Below are 14,775 nucleotides of genomic sequence, written 5' to 3'. Positions count from 1 at the left end.
GACAAAACTGATGCCAGTGTCTCTCTCACTCCTTCATCTCTGGAGCCCTCCTAATTCTCCAGGTCTTTCCTCCCTCCTTCTTATCTCAAAGGCAATGTATGTATTACCAGGCAGAAGAATGGAGCATTTGGAGTCTGAGCCCTGCTACCTCTGAACAACTGTGGGATCTTGAAAAACATCACTTCCCTTCTCTAAGCATCTCTGTTTCCCCATCTGTTAAATCAGAACGATAATAACCACCACCTCAGGGGTGACTATAACATTATCTATGAAAACCTAAAGACTGGGGTTTGTCTATTCCAAAATATTCTCTAAATCTAGCTCACAGTACAGTTAAAATGACTGGTAGAGTATTAACCTTAAGGCAGGTCATTCCTTATTTGGAATGTGAAACCTGGGACAAACTGCATCCGGGTCAATCATACATAATAACTACCACAGATTTTGGTGATGTCTAAAAGGAAGGAAAACCGAGGCTGGGGAGAGAGCTGCTCTTTTGTTTGGGCAGCAGACAATGCACGGTTATAAATGCCAAAAGAAATCTGGTTAAAAGCAAACAACCAGATTGATACATGCATGGAAAAACTCACGGTTATTCCATCTTAAACCGTGTAAACAACAGGACAATTTATTCTGTCAACATAGGGAGTGTAATAATTTTTTTTAAGTTTTTTTAAATGCTCATTCATATATATGGTAATCGGCTGGCTCCCTCCAAAACAGCCACATAGCAATATTCTGGAAGGCATTGTCATCTTCCAAGTCATTCTCGAAGCAACAGGAGAAGCAGCTCCTTATTTGTGACCTTGTACTGCTTGAAAGGCAAGCTATAATTAATAATACTCAATCTTTTACCATTATTCATAGCTCTGTTTTACTTTGGTCAGCACTTGGTCTCTATAAATGAGCCCAATCCCCTTAAAATTCTCCATGCATGTTTTGCTCCCTAATTATTTACCAGAACCTAGGATGATTGTCCAGTTTTGGAAATCAGTGTTCAAATATTTATAGTTTGCCTCTTTCTTTTCATTTTCTGAGACATCATAGGAACTTTTTAAATCAAGTATAAAAATTAAACTATTAAAAAACAACCCATGGGATCACAACCCATAGAAAAATGAGACAAGGCACAGAGAAATCAAAGACAAGAAAAGACGGTGGAAAATAAATCCCACCTGACAAATGAAAGACTATTTTCTTATATCTTTCATCAAAGTATTGTGGACAATTAATATTTTATACTCTGTATGAAGAAAGAGGATGGAATTTGACCCATAAATGTTTGAAACACACCTTATTTGTTTATTATCCACTAATAACAAACATATATTCAGATAACAAGTACATTATTGTTCATGAAATCAAATTAAATTAAAGGGTGATTAAATTAAATCACCCAAATTAAAGGGTGATTCTCAGTCCGAGTAAATACAGAAAAGCTGCCAAAACCATCTGTTTGCCTCTCAATGATCTCATTTGTTTTCATCAAATAATATTGAGATTTTTCAAATTAGATTAATCTTTTGCCCAGTTATTAGGCTATTTGGATTAAAATGTATGACAATTATTAGCATAAAATAATCTGAAAAGTACACTGAAACACTTGCTTGAGAAGAATAAGTTATAATTTACTTACTTTTTTGTTTGAAAGAATAATCTGGCTTCATAAAAGGTAAGAACAATGTGATAAGCAGTGCCAGGTATCCAATAAATACCTGGCGTGGGATCAGTAAATACATGTTGAATGAATGAATGAATGGAACATATGAGCCATCCGATTGAAGCAAACAAGAACACAAATGCCTATACACACACACACACACACACACACACACACACACACACAGACACACACACACAACCTTCCTAAAAATCCTTTTGGAAATATGAGTTTTCATATTTCTGTCTCAGCAGATTTACTCTACTGCTTCCTTTTAAATACCAACATCTTCTTCAGAGGAAAATAAGCAGAAGTCATGATAGGATTCTTCATGTTTTTGTTTGACCCCCCCCCACCCTCCTGTAAACAATCAACAAACAAAAACTTAAAAGCCCAGGAAATGATATGTTAACAAGCGCCCTAGGTGATCACGAGTGGCGGGCAATGCCTAAGAACTACTCCATGCCTCTGTGTGGCTCACGACCTTCACCTAGGAGCTTCCCGCAAACAGCTCTCTTTGGATGTGATGAACTCCTTCTTGATCACAAAAATGAGATGCCTCTTCTGGAAAGCCTTCCCCAGCACACTCCCCTTGCCCTCTGCACTCTGGCACACCTTCCCTGGAGAACTTACCCCGTTGGAGGGTATTTTTTTGTCCCTCCAGTAGAGCAAGCTCCTTGAGGGCTCAGATCCCCTCTGGTTGATCTCTGTGTCACTAACACCTTGGCAAGTGAGTGATTTAAGTTCTCTGAGCCTTCGGTTTCCTCATATATAAAATGAGAAAGACAGAAGTGACCCTGCTGTTGTGAGGACTAAGTGGTGAGCGTAAACCAACTAACCCAGTATCCAGCACTGTGGGGAAACACATCCCTTTGGGACTACTACTATGAAGGTAACAGGTGAGGCTAAAGGTTTTAAAATCAACCAGACAATTCACACCTCACCACCCACAGGGCTTCAACAGCACTAAGTGGAAAAGCAAATGCCACGGCTTTCTCAAAGGGTTAAAGCTCTTGGTAAATACAAGCAGGTTCCACTTTTCATCACACCAGAAGGTGACCAACATAGAGAAGACCTTGTTTTCCTGTAGGAACAATATCATCACTGAGCCTGGCCTCAAAACAAACAATAGGAATGATCCTTAAAGACCCAGAGAGAATGAGCATAGTCTTTACGGATGTAATATAAACTTCTGTAATTATTTCAAGGAATGAAACGAGACTCCACATAATTACAAATAAACTATGAACACCAATTACAAGTGTTCCCAAATATACATCAGTACACATAGAATATAAACATAAGCATAAATTAATATGGGGATTTTAAATGGCCCAAATTTCTTAAGAGACCGTCCAAGAAAGAATGAGCTGATGAGAGGCCTTCTTCTCTCTGTACTTTCTCCCTATTGGAAGTAACAAAACAAAAAGTAGTGACTTCAGAGAGTCTTCAAATGCCTCAAATGTGAAGTATGCTTGATAACTGAGATGATAAAAATGAGGATGATGATGTTTTCTCATTGAAAAATCATTCTTAGAAATAAGAGGCATGTAAAACAGTCCCCTTTTCTTCATCTAGCCTATATTCTAAACTTAGTTAACTGATTCTGTTACTGCAATTCAGTTCATTGGGTGAAATTTTGCAAAAATACCACCATTCAAGTCTTAATTTGTTGACAACTGTCAGTGCTTTCACTGAAAAACAGAAAAGAATTGCTGACCCTCAGTTAGGTTCTTTAAAAGGAACTTGATACCATTTCTCACAAAACCACAGAAAGGGGGAGGAAAATATCCCTTGTAACATGGGAGAAACCCAGAACAGGAAAGAACTGGGATAGGAGTGTGCACGTGGCAGTCTCAAATAAACAGTTGGCTCTATGGGCAGTGTATGGGCAACGTGGCTATGTGCGCAAGTTTTTAAGGCAAAAGCAGCTGATTTGCCTAAATGTTGCTAAGTATAATACCAACTTCTCCTCTAGTCTATCATAATCTTTTAGGAAGAAAGGCTTGAAAACTCTCAAAGGAATAGGAAAGGAGACTAGCCTTGCCTCTTTTGGAGGCAATTACAATTTAACTTGTGCATGCCTCTCCCCACAGCACTTTGATTTCCAGGTTTGTCTTTGAGCATCAGACACACTGGGGCACAGCAAGAATGGCAAGTTGGTTCCCTGTAGCTTGGCATAAAACTGAAAGTCTAAATGTCTATCAACAGGGAGACGTTAAATAAATTATTGTACGTCTGTGCTATGGGATCCACACAACTAAAAAGCATGAACTGGCATGGGAAAATTCCTAAATCATATTACTGTAGAGATATTTTTAAAAAGCAAACTGTGAAAGAATAATTACTATTTAATTTCATTTATGTAAAAATAAAACCACACACACAAAATTATATATAAATGTGTGTATACGTAATAAACTGGAAAAGGTCTGGGAAAGACACAATAAATTGATAACAGTTGTTATTTCTGAAAAGAGTGGAGTTTTGTAGCTCAGAAAAGACTTTACTCCCTTGTTTAAATTTTTAGTATGGTAATATATTGATGCAGTAGTGAGATAGCTACTACATCAATAGTTAAAATAAAGTTAAAATTGAAAATAATTATGCTAAGGAAGGGAAAGAGGAAGAGAAAGAAGTTGGAAGAGAAAAAAAAAGTTTCAGCAAATGATGGGAAGTCCTTTGCCAGTTCTTGGGGCTCAAGTCCCACCACCCTCCCCGCCATTTATTTACACAACTGAATAACTAGGAAGAGTTTTGATAACCATTCACCAGCACTTCAACATTTGAGTTACATTTTCTTGGTCATTATCTACTTTTCTTTCTTTTTTATACCATCATTCTAATGATAAAAAAAAAAAATCAAAATAGCAGGAGAGCAAAGGATCACAGCTACGAGGGGCAAAGAGACTTCACCCCAAAGATGCACTGACCAGGGCAGATATCGACCAAGAGCCTCTCACAGATGTGCTTCTCATTCCTTCATGAAAAAGGCCCACCTTCCCTCTTCCTTTCCTTTCTTTAACTGGTAGCAGTGGTTCTCAAGCCTCAGCCCCCATGAGAGTCCCGGTGGTGACCTGAAAATGTAGACTCAGGGAACCGGGGGCAGAGCTTGTGATACAGCAGGCCTGCAAGCCTAATGGTGAGACCAGTCTGTCCCCCATCGCTGTCATTTACTAGCTCTGTCGCTCTGGGGCTCTCAGTGCCACCACTTCATGTGTAAAACGGGGCTTTGATAGTACCTACCTCAGCAGGCTGTGAAGATCCAGTGCCTGGCCCTGCATAAGGACTATATATATGTTCGAGCCCCTGCAGTTTTGATGAAGATGATCAGTATCTCAGATACTACTATTACTGGGCAAGGCCCAGGAAGCTGCATTATCATAGGTAAGTCTTTGGTCCACTGCATTTTGAGAAACACTGCTTACACTCACAATTCCCTCAGGTAAGAGGAAGAACAAACAAACACAAACAATACTCCAGGGAAACTCAAAGCAACTGGTTTGGACTATTGTTCCATCCGGTGAGCAATACTAGATTTCCCCTTCCCGTGTGCCTGCTGATGGTAGAAAGGTTTTCTAGAAGGCGTGTCTTTGCTGGGAAGCCTGTTAGACCCACACCCTTCACCCATTCTGCCAGGTTAGGTACGTACTTTGCTCACCTTTACAAGATGCCGGATCTGTCTGGTGATCAGCTTTAAAAACAGCATAAGGGGGTACCTCTTAATGCAAATGACTTTCAAAATACAGGAGAATTAAGTCCATCAGCTCTCCTGTCACCCTGCGTTAACTGGCCGGAGGGGCTTTGAGGTCCCTTCAACGCCCTGAATCCGCTTCCCGGACCCGCCCCGGAAGCAGAGAAGGGGGCTTGGTTCCGGAGGCGGGAAGCCCTGGTGGGAGGAGCCCCGGAGTCGCCGGCGGAAGTCGGTGTGGCCCCAGCGGATGTCCCGCATCCCGCATCCCGCCTCCCTCCTCCTCCTACCGGTTGGCGCTGGTCGCTGCCAGCGCGGCACAGGGTCCCCGAGAGCAAGAGCAGCGGTGGCTGTGGATCGGGAGCGCCCGCGGGTGTTCCAGGCCCTTCCCCTGCCAGGCACAGGGCCCCAGGTCTGTAGGAACAGGGTGCGAGTCCTGGCTAGCCATTGCAAACTTTTTGTGACTTAGTGCAAATCGTTAAGGCAGTTCCTCATCTGTAAAATGGGCTTCATGTTACAGATTTAGCACAGTCAAATGTATGCGTCGACCGCAAAAAAAACAAACAAAATTGACCCTGAGATAATCTTGCCTGGACATCATTCTGCTCTAAAATAAAGTATTATCAACAAACTCCTCTTTACTATGACTCCTCACTGAATCATTCTAAGTAAAAGTTAAAACCTCCAGTGTTAGCACAGAGCACGCCCGTTGGAAGAGGACTTAGGAGAAGCACAGCTGCCGCGGTTGTCTCAGAGTATCTGCACCACACTGAGGATTTGTTGCTGTCCTTGTTCCACTGTGTGATCAGAGGACACGAGATGGGGAGGAGAGGTTTACCCAGATTCCTTGGGAGGCCAAATCCAGAGTGGTTTCTGGGTTCACACCAAGATCTCCTCTCTACCCAGGTAATGCTCCCAAAAAGGGAGGTAATCCTCCCTTTTTGGTCGTTATTCCTTTACTGCACACGTTCTTTGGTCTCAGCTTCTTGTACTTACCCTTGCCCAGTGCTAAAATCCAGGGTATAACCTAAATGCCCAGGAATGGAGAAATGACCCAATGAACGTTGGTACGTTCCCACGCAGAATCTTATGTGCCCATTAAGGACAGTATTTCCAAACAAGTTGAGAAGATGTTATGCCCTGATGTTAAGTGGGAGAAGAAAAAAAAAAGCAAAATAAAAAACAATAACACAATTCAATAGTAAGATATCAACTAGGTAAACACTTCGACATGGGGAAAAAAATGCAGAAAATATATATCGAATATTAACTATTTAATAGTTAATTAAATAGTTAACTGGGTGGTGGGATTATGAATAATTTATTTTCTGCTTTTCCACAGTTTAGCCTTTTTTTCTTTTGCGGTACGCGGGCCTCTCACTGTTGTGACCTCTCCCATTGCGGAGCACAGGCTCTGGATGCGCAGGCTCAGCGGCCATGGCTCACGGGCCCAGCCGCTCCGCGGCATGTGGGATCCTCCCGGACCGGGGCACGAACCCATGTTCCCTGCATCGGCAGGCAGACTCTCAACTACTGCGCCACCAGGGAAGCCCTTAGCCTATTTTTAAAAGCTTCTTCTATGAGCATATGTAACTATTCTAATCAGAAAAACATAAATAAACCAGTGCAAATACAACTGTGTCCCTTAAAACACAGGAGACAAAAACTGTATTATGGAGTAGAAATAGAGAAAATGAAGGGGGCATCTTAAGAGCCCCCTCTACAGCCTGACAAGTCAGCACTTTTCAGGAGTCTGTCTCAGGAAGGTCCACCTCAGGGCAGGCTGGGGATTTTGATCTCCCCCAAAAGGCCTGGACTTTACTGTCAGAAAGAGCACTCAGGGGGCTGAATTCACTGGTCTATTCTCGGGTCCAGTTTACTTTGAAGAGACTTTATCATCTTAAGCTCAAAAAGAATACTCATGAAATGTATTTGTCACAAGTATCATTTTCCCTTGGAAGATTAGGATGATCAAAGGAAAGAATGATGATAAAGGAAACAGCAGGACAAGAAGGAAAGTGGGTTACACACTACAGCAACCCAAAGTGCCCTCCTGTACTACAGTTAACTGGAAATGAACCTAATGCCTCGGGCATTGTTCCTTCACACATTCTGCTTCCGCCCTGTAGCATCCAACTCATCTCTCACTGGCGAGGCAGCCTTGCAAGATGAAGATGGCAAATCAGCCGTAAAAAAAATAAAGAATTAAATAGAAGAGGTTCTTTAAGGTGAATCAACAATAACTTAGACACACATTGGCTCAGTAATGTATTCTTTTCTTTTTTAATTTAATTTTATTTATTTATTTATTTTGGCTGCATCAGGTCTGAGTTGCGGCACGTGGGATCTTTGGTGAGGCGTGCGGGATCTTCCGTTGCAGCGCGCGGGCTTCTTTCTAGTTGTGGCGTGCAGGTTTTGTTGTTGTTGTTGTTGTTGTTTTCTCTCTCTAGTTGTGGCCCGCAGACTCCAGGGCACCTGGGCACTGTCGTTTGCGGCACATGGGTTCTCTCGTTGAAGCGGACAAGCTCAGTAGTTGTGGCGCGAAGGTTTAGCTGCCCCGAGGCACGTGGGATCTTAGTTCCCCCACCAGGGATCGAACCCACGACTGCTGCATTGGAAGCCGGATTCTTTACCACTGGACCACCAGGGAAGTCCCAGTAATGTATTCTTAACTGTAATTACTTTATCTGACCATCAGCTTGGGAGACTCCTAAGAAGTTACTATTTCAGGTCCTGCATCAATAGCTCTCAGAAGTCATGTGAGTAAAACATCTGCCTCCCAACTCCATAGGAAAGAGGTGAGAAGTAAATGGTTAATTTCTCCTGCTCCAAAAGGCTTTGGAAGACGCATTTTTTTTTTTTGGAAGACACATTTTTATAGTCAAGTCCATCAGGTATTTACAGAGCACCTACTATATTATATTAACTGCCAGGCACTTTGCTAAACACATTGACTGTGTCTCGCCATTAGCTCCCTCCGACACAATTATTATCCTCATTTAACAGGAGAGGGAACTCGGGTAGAAAGAGGTTCCATGTCTCTACCTGCTCAAGTGAAAACGTTGGGGTATCAGTTTCTCAGGCTGCTGTGACAAATTACCACCAGCTTGGAGGCTTAAGACAACAGAAATGTATTATTCTCTCACAGTTCTGTAAAGTAGAAGTCCAAAATCAAGGTGTTGGCAGGGCCATGCTCCATCTGAAGCTTCTAGGGAAGAACCCTCCTGGCCTTTTCCCAGCTCCTCGTAACCCGAGGCATTCCTTGGCTTGAGGCAACACAACTCCAACCTCTGCCTCTTATTTATTTATAGACTTAAACATTATAGTTTAAGTCTATAAATAGTAACTACAATAACTATAGTTACTCACAAACAACTTGGCATTAATCCTTGATGTGTGGATTTCATATAATAGTGTGCGTTGAAAAGTTCAAAGTCCTCCTTGAGCGTAGAGACTTGTGGGTTATCACTAGAAATGGCGCTTTAGTTTACTTGGTTTCTATGGAACTCCTTTTGAGAGCTCTACAGAAGGGAGCCTCCCCTTTGCAGCTCCAAAAAAGGATATTCTTCTGTGGGGGTAGAAATCACCTGGTCAAGATCTCTTTCAGAGGTTCCCACCCAGGCTGCACATTAAATCTCCTGGGAGCTTCTTCAAAAGACAGATGCCTTAGCCCCCCGCCCCAGGGCAAGTGAATCTGAATCTCAGCAACAGAGCCCAGGCATCTATACCTGCCCCTCTTGTTATACAGCCACCTTCTCTGTGTGTCTCTGTCTGCTCTTCATATAAAGACACCAGTCATACTGGATTTGCAGCCACCCTAATCCGGTATGACCTTATCTTGACTAATTACATCTCCAAAGATCGCATTTCCAATTAAGGTCACATTCTGAGGTTCCTAATGGACATGAACTTTTGGGGAACACTCTGCGACGCAGGATGCATCTTCAGGGTGAGAAATCTCTTTGCAACCCAGGACTGTTGGATTTGGACTTGGCAGTGTGACTCCGGAGCCCACATCCTGAACCACTGTGCTCATTTTGACCTCTGGGGGACCACACTGCATACACTGACATACACTAGGTGACATCAGAGCGTGACCTGGCTCCTGTCCTGAGGAGCTGAGGGTCTACTGAATGCAAACAAGACAATGAAAACGCACATCACTGAAGTATCTGTGTGAACGTCTGGATGCCATGGAAACTTAACCAGGAAAGTGACAGATGAGGGCTGGGCGACCTTGAGCACAGGCAGCATCTGGGCAGGTTGGGGGAGAGACCTGAGCTAAGGCAGAGGCAACCTAGAACAGTGTGTTTGAAAGAGGAGGGCCACAGGAGATGGGGGTGGAGTAAGAGATTAGAGATGCGTTTTAGAGATGCTTCAAAGACAAAGGGAAGGACTTAGATTTCATTTGGAAGGAAAGAAACAACTTTAATAGGGACCAAAATGATAAAAATTGGTCTAAAAGACTCCTCTGGCAGAGGTGGGCAGGGCGAGCGTAGAGCCTCGAAAAACTGAGTGTTGAAACTTCGTGACAGAACAGGCTTGCGTGCGTGGGTACCAACCTGCAGAGGCATCACGTTTACATCTCTTCTGTGGCATTTTAACAATTTGCCTCAGAAAATAAACCAACGATGTAGATGCTCGCCATACTTTCATCCCCCACTAGGAGGACCCCCCCCTTACTACCAACCCCCCAACACTCACACACACAGCAGCTTCCCTCCCAACACCCACTTGCACCCAAGCCAAGAGCTGAGTGAAGAGAAAGGTGAGAGAAAGAGAAATTAAAATGCCTGCAGGAACAGCCAGAAAAGGCAGCCAAGACATAAATTACCTTTGCACCGCTCACAACAGGCTCCCCTCTGCTTGATGGCCAGGGCACAGTCTCTCGACAGCACTGGGCACTTCTCTCTCTTACAGGTCACTTCCTTGTTCTAGGCAAAGAGGACAAGAAACATTTGAAATCAACTTCAAAACAGAATCCCCAGAATCCTACCACACGGCTGAGGTTTTCCTAGCTTCCCTCTTCCAATCTTGCCTTCATCTTGGCGAGAAAACTCTGTGATAGCAAATGAGATTTTGCTCTTTCTGGAACAAAAATATCCTTCCAGGAATAGATTGAGATTAGGGGCAGATGAAAGGGGATGAAAAGTCCCTTCTTTACCAGCCAATTTAACCTAGATAACCGAACTCCGAGAGAGAGAGAGGCTTTCTCCCGCCCTGCTCTAAGGTTTCTTTTTAGTACACACTATAGAAATGATAATATTTGTGTAAATCATATTTTGCCCATTGGGCTACCTGGGCTAGGACTGCATCGTGAGAACAAAAATATTTGCACACAGCCGTCCAACAATCCTTAATAGTAGAGTGCATTAAAATGCAGCAATCTAAAGTTCCAACTCAAATAATGACAAAGTTGAGTATTGAATCGGCTCAGTAAGAGAAAAGATAATATTCCCTATGCCAAGCAGAGACACAGGAGTCAGTGTTTTATAGCTGTGGGACAGCTGCATTATATTAGCACTTATGCTAATGACAGTGTGGTGAGCATTTGCATCTTTGGTTTTATCCTGAAAAGTTAGCTATTAACATGACTTCAAGAAGATCCAAATACGATGCATATACCTGTTTGGAGAACAGGATGCACATGAACCAAAAATACTATGTCACAACACTTCAACGAGATTGGAGCTGTAACAAGGTTCTAGTAAATGCTAAGTGCTGTGGCTTTCATTCCTATTAAAATGCTGTGAGATAAGTATTATCACTATCTCTTGTTTATAAGCAGGAAAACTGCTGTTCAGAGAAGGTCTATGACTTTTTCAAGATCATACAGCTTTGCAGTGGCAGAGGTGGATTTCAATATTGAGCTCACAAATGTGTACAATGCCCACGCCCTACCCTGAGTTAAGGCTGGGATGGCCACATTCATTGCCTGATTTAGGGACAGATCAGAGAGGAGCAACTGACCAGCCCTCTGACCTCGAGATGAATTCAGAACCCTCCTGGAATATGTGCAGGAGAAATCCTGACTCAGCCCTGACAGTGACCTTGGGAAGATTCACAAGTGTAACCAGTATGCTTCAATGTCAAGAATAAGGAAGATCTCCCCACTTCTATTCAAGCACCAAGGAGGGGTGTGAGGAGGTGAGGGGTGTGAGAGTGTTTAAGTGTGTGTGTGTGTGTGTGTGTGTGTATGTGTGTGTGTGTTGGGGACCTGGGGTCCAAGCTGAGCCCATACACCAAATTCTAGCTCTAAAGCAGTTCTCAGATAAAACATGTCACCTTCTGTGCTGCCCTCTAATTCCCTAGGAGTTGCAGAGCCCCTCAAGATGTTCCCAGGGGCTAAAATGATTCTAAAATGAGTCCAAATTGTCATCTCCTCCCTTTTTGAATGAGCAGAACCTCCGAGAGTCCCAGAACCTCACTCCCTCCAACTCACCAATCACTCCTCCCCCAGAGTAAGGTATATGGAGCCTGGGCACAGGTGAGCCTCGCCATTCCAACAGCTCTATTTCTACACAGTCTTGTTGTCTCACTGCGCTGATGGCTTTTCAAGGCCACTGAAGCATGGGAATAATGAGCCCACCCCGATCGGTGCTGCTCAAATGCCCCCACATAGAAAATGGCCATCATTACCGAGGCCAATGTGGTAAACACACTGATGGGGCCGTCCCAACACCTGCCTGGCCACTCAAAGAGCGAGCATCAGTTCTCAGCACTGTACCCACTCCTGCAGGGCTGGTGTGCAGACCTTCTGTTTCTTCGTTTATTGGTTATTGGTGTCTGGTTGTAAGGTGTGGCTGACCTGAGTAATCCAGTCTCCTCTTCTTTCCCCCTTTTTGGTGTGTGTTCCGTGATAAAGGTTCTCATAGGGCTAGCAGTGATCCTCACCCTTGCCTGCTAATCAGAACCCGTGTGCAGTCCTTAACAAAGCCTGGCACTGTCTCCCATTCCCTGAAGCTCAGATCTGATTTATCTCAGGACCAGGCTCCCCAGGTAATTCCATGTGCAGCCCAGGCTGAGAACCACCGCTGTGCGGGGAGCGTTCTTAGTACCAGCGGGGCTGAGGTGGGCTCGGGAGCTGTCCACAGTCCCGGAGCGAACGGCTGCCTGCAACATGAACCCAGGTATCCTGGCTCCGAGCCCTGCAACTCTCCTTCCCTCACCCTCTCTTCTTCATAATAATGGTGGCATCATGACTCACTGTAAGTCATGGCCCTTTGAGTTATGTTCATATTTTCTTCTTAAATACAAACATAATACATAGTTATGGTCACAATTCAAATTAAAGAGGTACATCCTTAAAAATTAATAGTGCCCTTTTGCCACCACCAAAGTAATCTAGAACAACGATCAGGTGTCTATGCTGCTTGGTATTATGAGCAGTGACTTAGCTTTGCAAAGTGCAGTTACTCAAAGCCATAGTTTGATACCAGCTGCCCCACCCAGGGCATTACCTCAGAGCATCTGTTACCTCGGCTTTATGCATTCAGCAAAGCTGGCTGCAGCCTTAAGGAAAAGCTACCCCCCAACCCCCAAGTGCATCTCCTCTCTGAAAGGAAGACTCCTCAGACACAAGGAAGTAAAAACTCTAACAGTAGTCAGAGTGGGTGTAAAGTCAAAGTTTGTGGTCTAATGTATAGGAAGACACACAGTCTCTTACATATAGGAATTCTTTGCTAAATTAGAAACCTAGCAGCCAATCAAAATCCATAGCAAGATCCCAAGATCCATAATAAATAGCTCGTAATTATAGTTCAGCAGAAAATTTATTTCAACCAGATGACTTGGTAGATTCACTTCTGGAATTTTTTGTGTACACACACACACACACACACACACTCGCACAGAGAGAAATAAACCTAAACCTTAGCTGTAGGTTTAGTGAGGTTTTTTTCCCCCTTCTGATAACACTTGGAGTTTTTTTATATCTACCAAGGGTCACGCTGGTACAGAGCTGCCAGACCTGATCATTTCCCAGCTGCCTGGTTGCATGGATATAGAGCACAAGCTCAGAGTCCCCGGCCCTCAAAGAAAGAAAGAAAAACTGCAGAGAATCGCTGTTGAGAGGCTGATTCCTCCATCTTCTTAATTGAGCCCAGCAGCTACCGAGTAAATTCAAGCACAGGTTAATTAAGACCACTCGCTTTGCTTTCCCTGATTTTGTCAAGAGACAAAAACACTAGTCTTCAAGCCAGCAGCTCTGGTGAGAAGGGGCACACGCAAAGCCGTGTCTTCAGGACTCCCTCTCCACTGGCCGCCTCATCCCCACGTGCACCAAGTGTCCTCTGCTCTTACTCAAGGTCTTGGCTCATTTGGTTCACGTTTTCATTCACAAAACGTTTTCTGACACTGACTCACACTTACTGAACACTTTCTATGTATCAGGCTCTGTGCTAAGAATAGTATATGCATTATTTCACAAAAAAATTCCACATCATCCCCATTTTACAGATGAGGAACCAACATTAGTAAACTTGCCCAGGTCACACAAGAGGAAGATCTGGAATACAAATAGAGGTCCGACTCCAAAGGCACGTGCTTAAATGCTGCACTTTGCTACTTCCCAGCATGCAGGATACACACAAGAACTAAAGAATGTCATAGTCCTAAGGCCCCAGGAGAGATTAATACCTTCCAGGTGGTTCCAGGTGGTGAAATGAGCTCTCTAACAAGAGCTGAATAGCTCCAAAGAGCTGTGTCATCACCAACCACGGGAAGGTCTACAAACACCAGCTGTTTTCTGGTAACAAGGAAAGATGCACTATTTTGTATATTGATAGGTATCTATGCCTATCACACCTCTGACAGCCAGACTCACATCCCCAAGCAAATTTTCCCCAAGATTCCAACCTGAGTTTGAGTCTCCCCAAATCTAAGCCACAGAAATGGTGGTAAAAATGCTCTGGAGGAAAATGTCAGAACATTCTTAAAAACCAACCTAGCCAGTGCCTACGAGTAATAAACGCCATCACATTTTTCATTCTCAGTCTCCGTCTCTCCATGTTTACCACTTTCTAGGGTCAGCCAGCCTGTGATTTACCTGTTGTCAAAGGCATCTGTTTGCACTATTGCCTCCTTTCAGAAAGACCAAATATATCAAAATTCAAAACACAGCCTCTGGGGGCACATGAAATGAAGTGCCAACAAACAAAAAGAAAAGAGGGGCATAGGGAGTAATAAAGAAAAAAACTTACATAGCTGGCAACAAAGCTCTATAGGGACGGGAGCCAAACCACAGCTCCGGCGCAGCCAAGTTCAAACAGGATTCCAGCAGCCAGCTTGCTGTATCTAAGGTCTGCCACTAGATGGCAGCACAGAGTCCCCTGGGCTTAGGAAATGTGCCAAGAGACCCGCCAGTGCCTCCTGAGCATTTTTCAGTGTCTGGCATGGAGGGAAATGATCTCTCGCTGATTTGGCG

The 14,775-nt window shown here is 43.7% G+C and overlaps 1 protein-coding gene across 2 annotated transcripts in view; it reads right to left on the bottom strand.

The window, feature by feature from the left end:
• BMPER (BMP binding endothelial regulator) overlaps nt 1-14,775 on the bottom strand; it is a 260,244-nt gene that overhangs the window by 219,091 nt on the left and 26,378 nt on the right. For both annotated transcript variants that reach the window (XM_065883649.1, XM_065883651.1), the window contains exon 3: nt 10,186-10,285. In XM_065883649.1, the coding sequence (XP_065739721.1) occupies nt 10,186-10,285 (100 nt within the window). The remainder of the gene's footprint in view (nt 1-10,185; nt 10,286-14,775) is intronic.

The sequence above is a fragment of the Phocoena phocoena genome, chromosome 9 (genome assembly GCF_963924675.1).
Source record: "Phocoena phocoena chromosome 9, mPhoPho1.1, whole genome shotgun sequence".
Lineage (NCBI taxonomy): Eukaryota > Metazoa > Chordata > Mammalia > Artiodactyla > Phocoenidae > Phocoena > Phocoena phocoena.
Note: the sequence above shows the minus strand (reverse complement) of the source record. Positions and strands in the feature narration are given on the sequence as shown.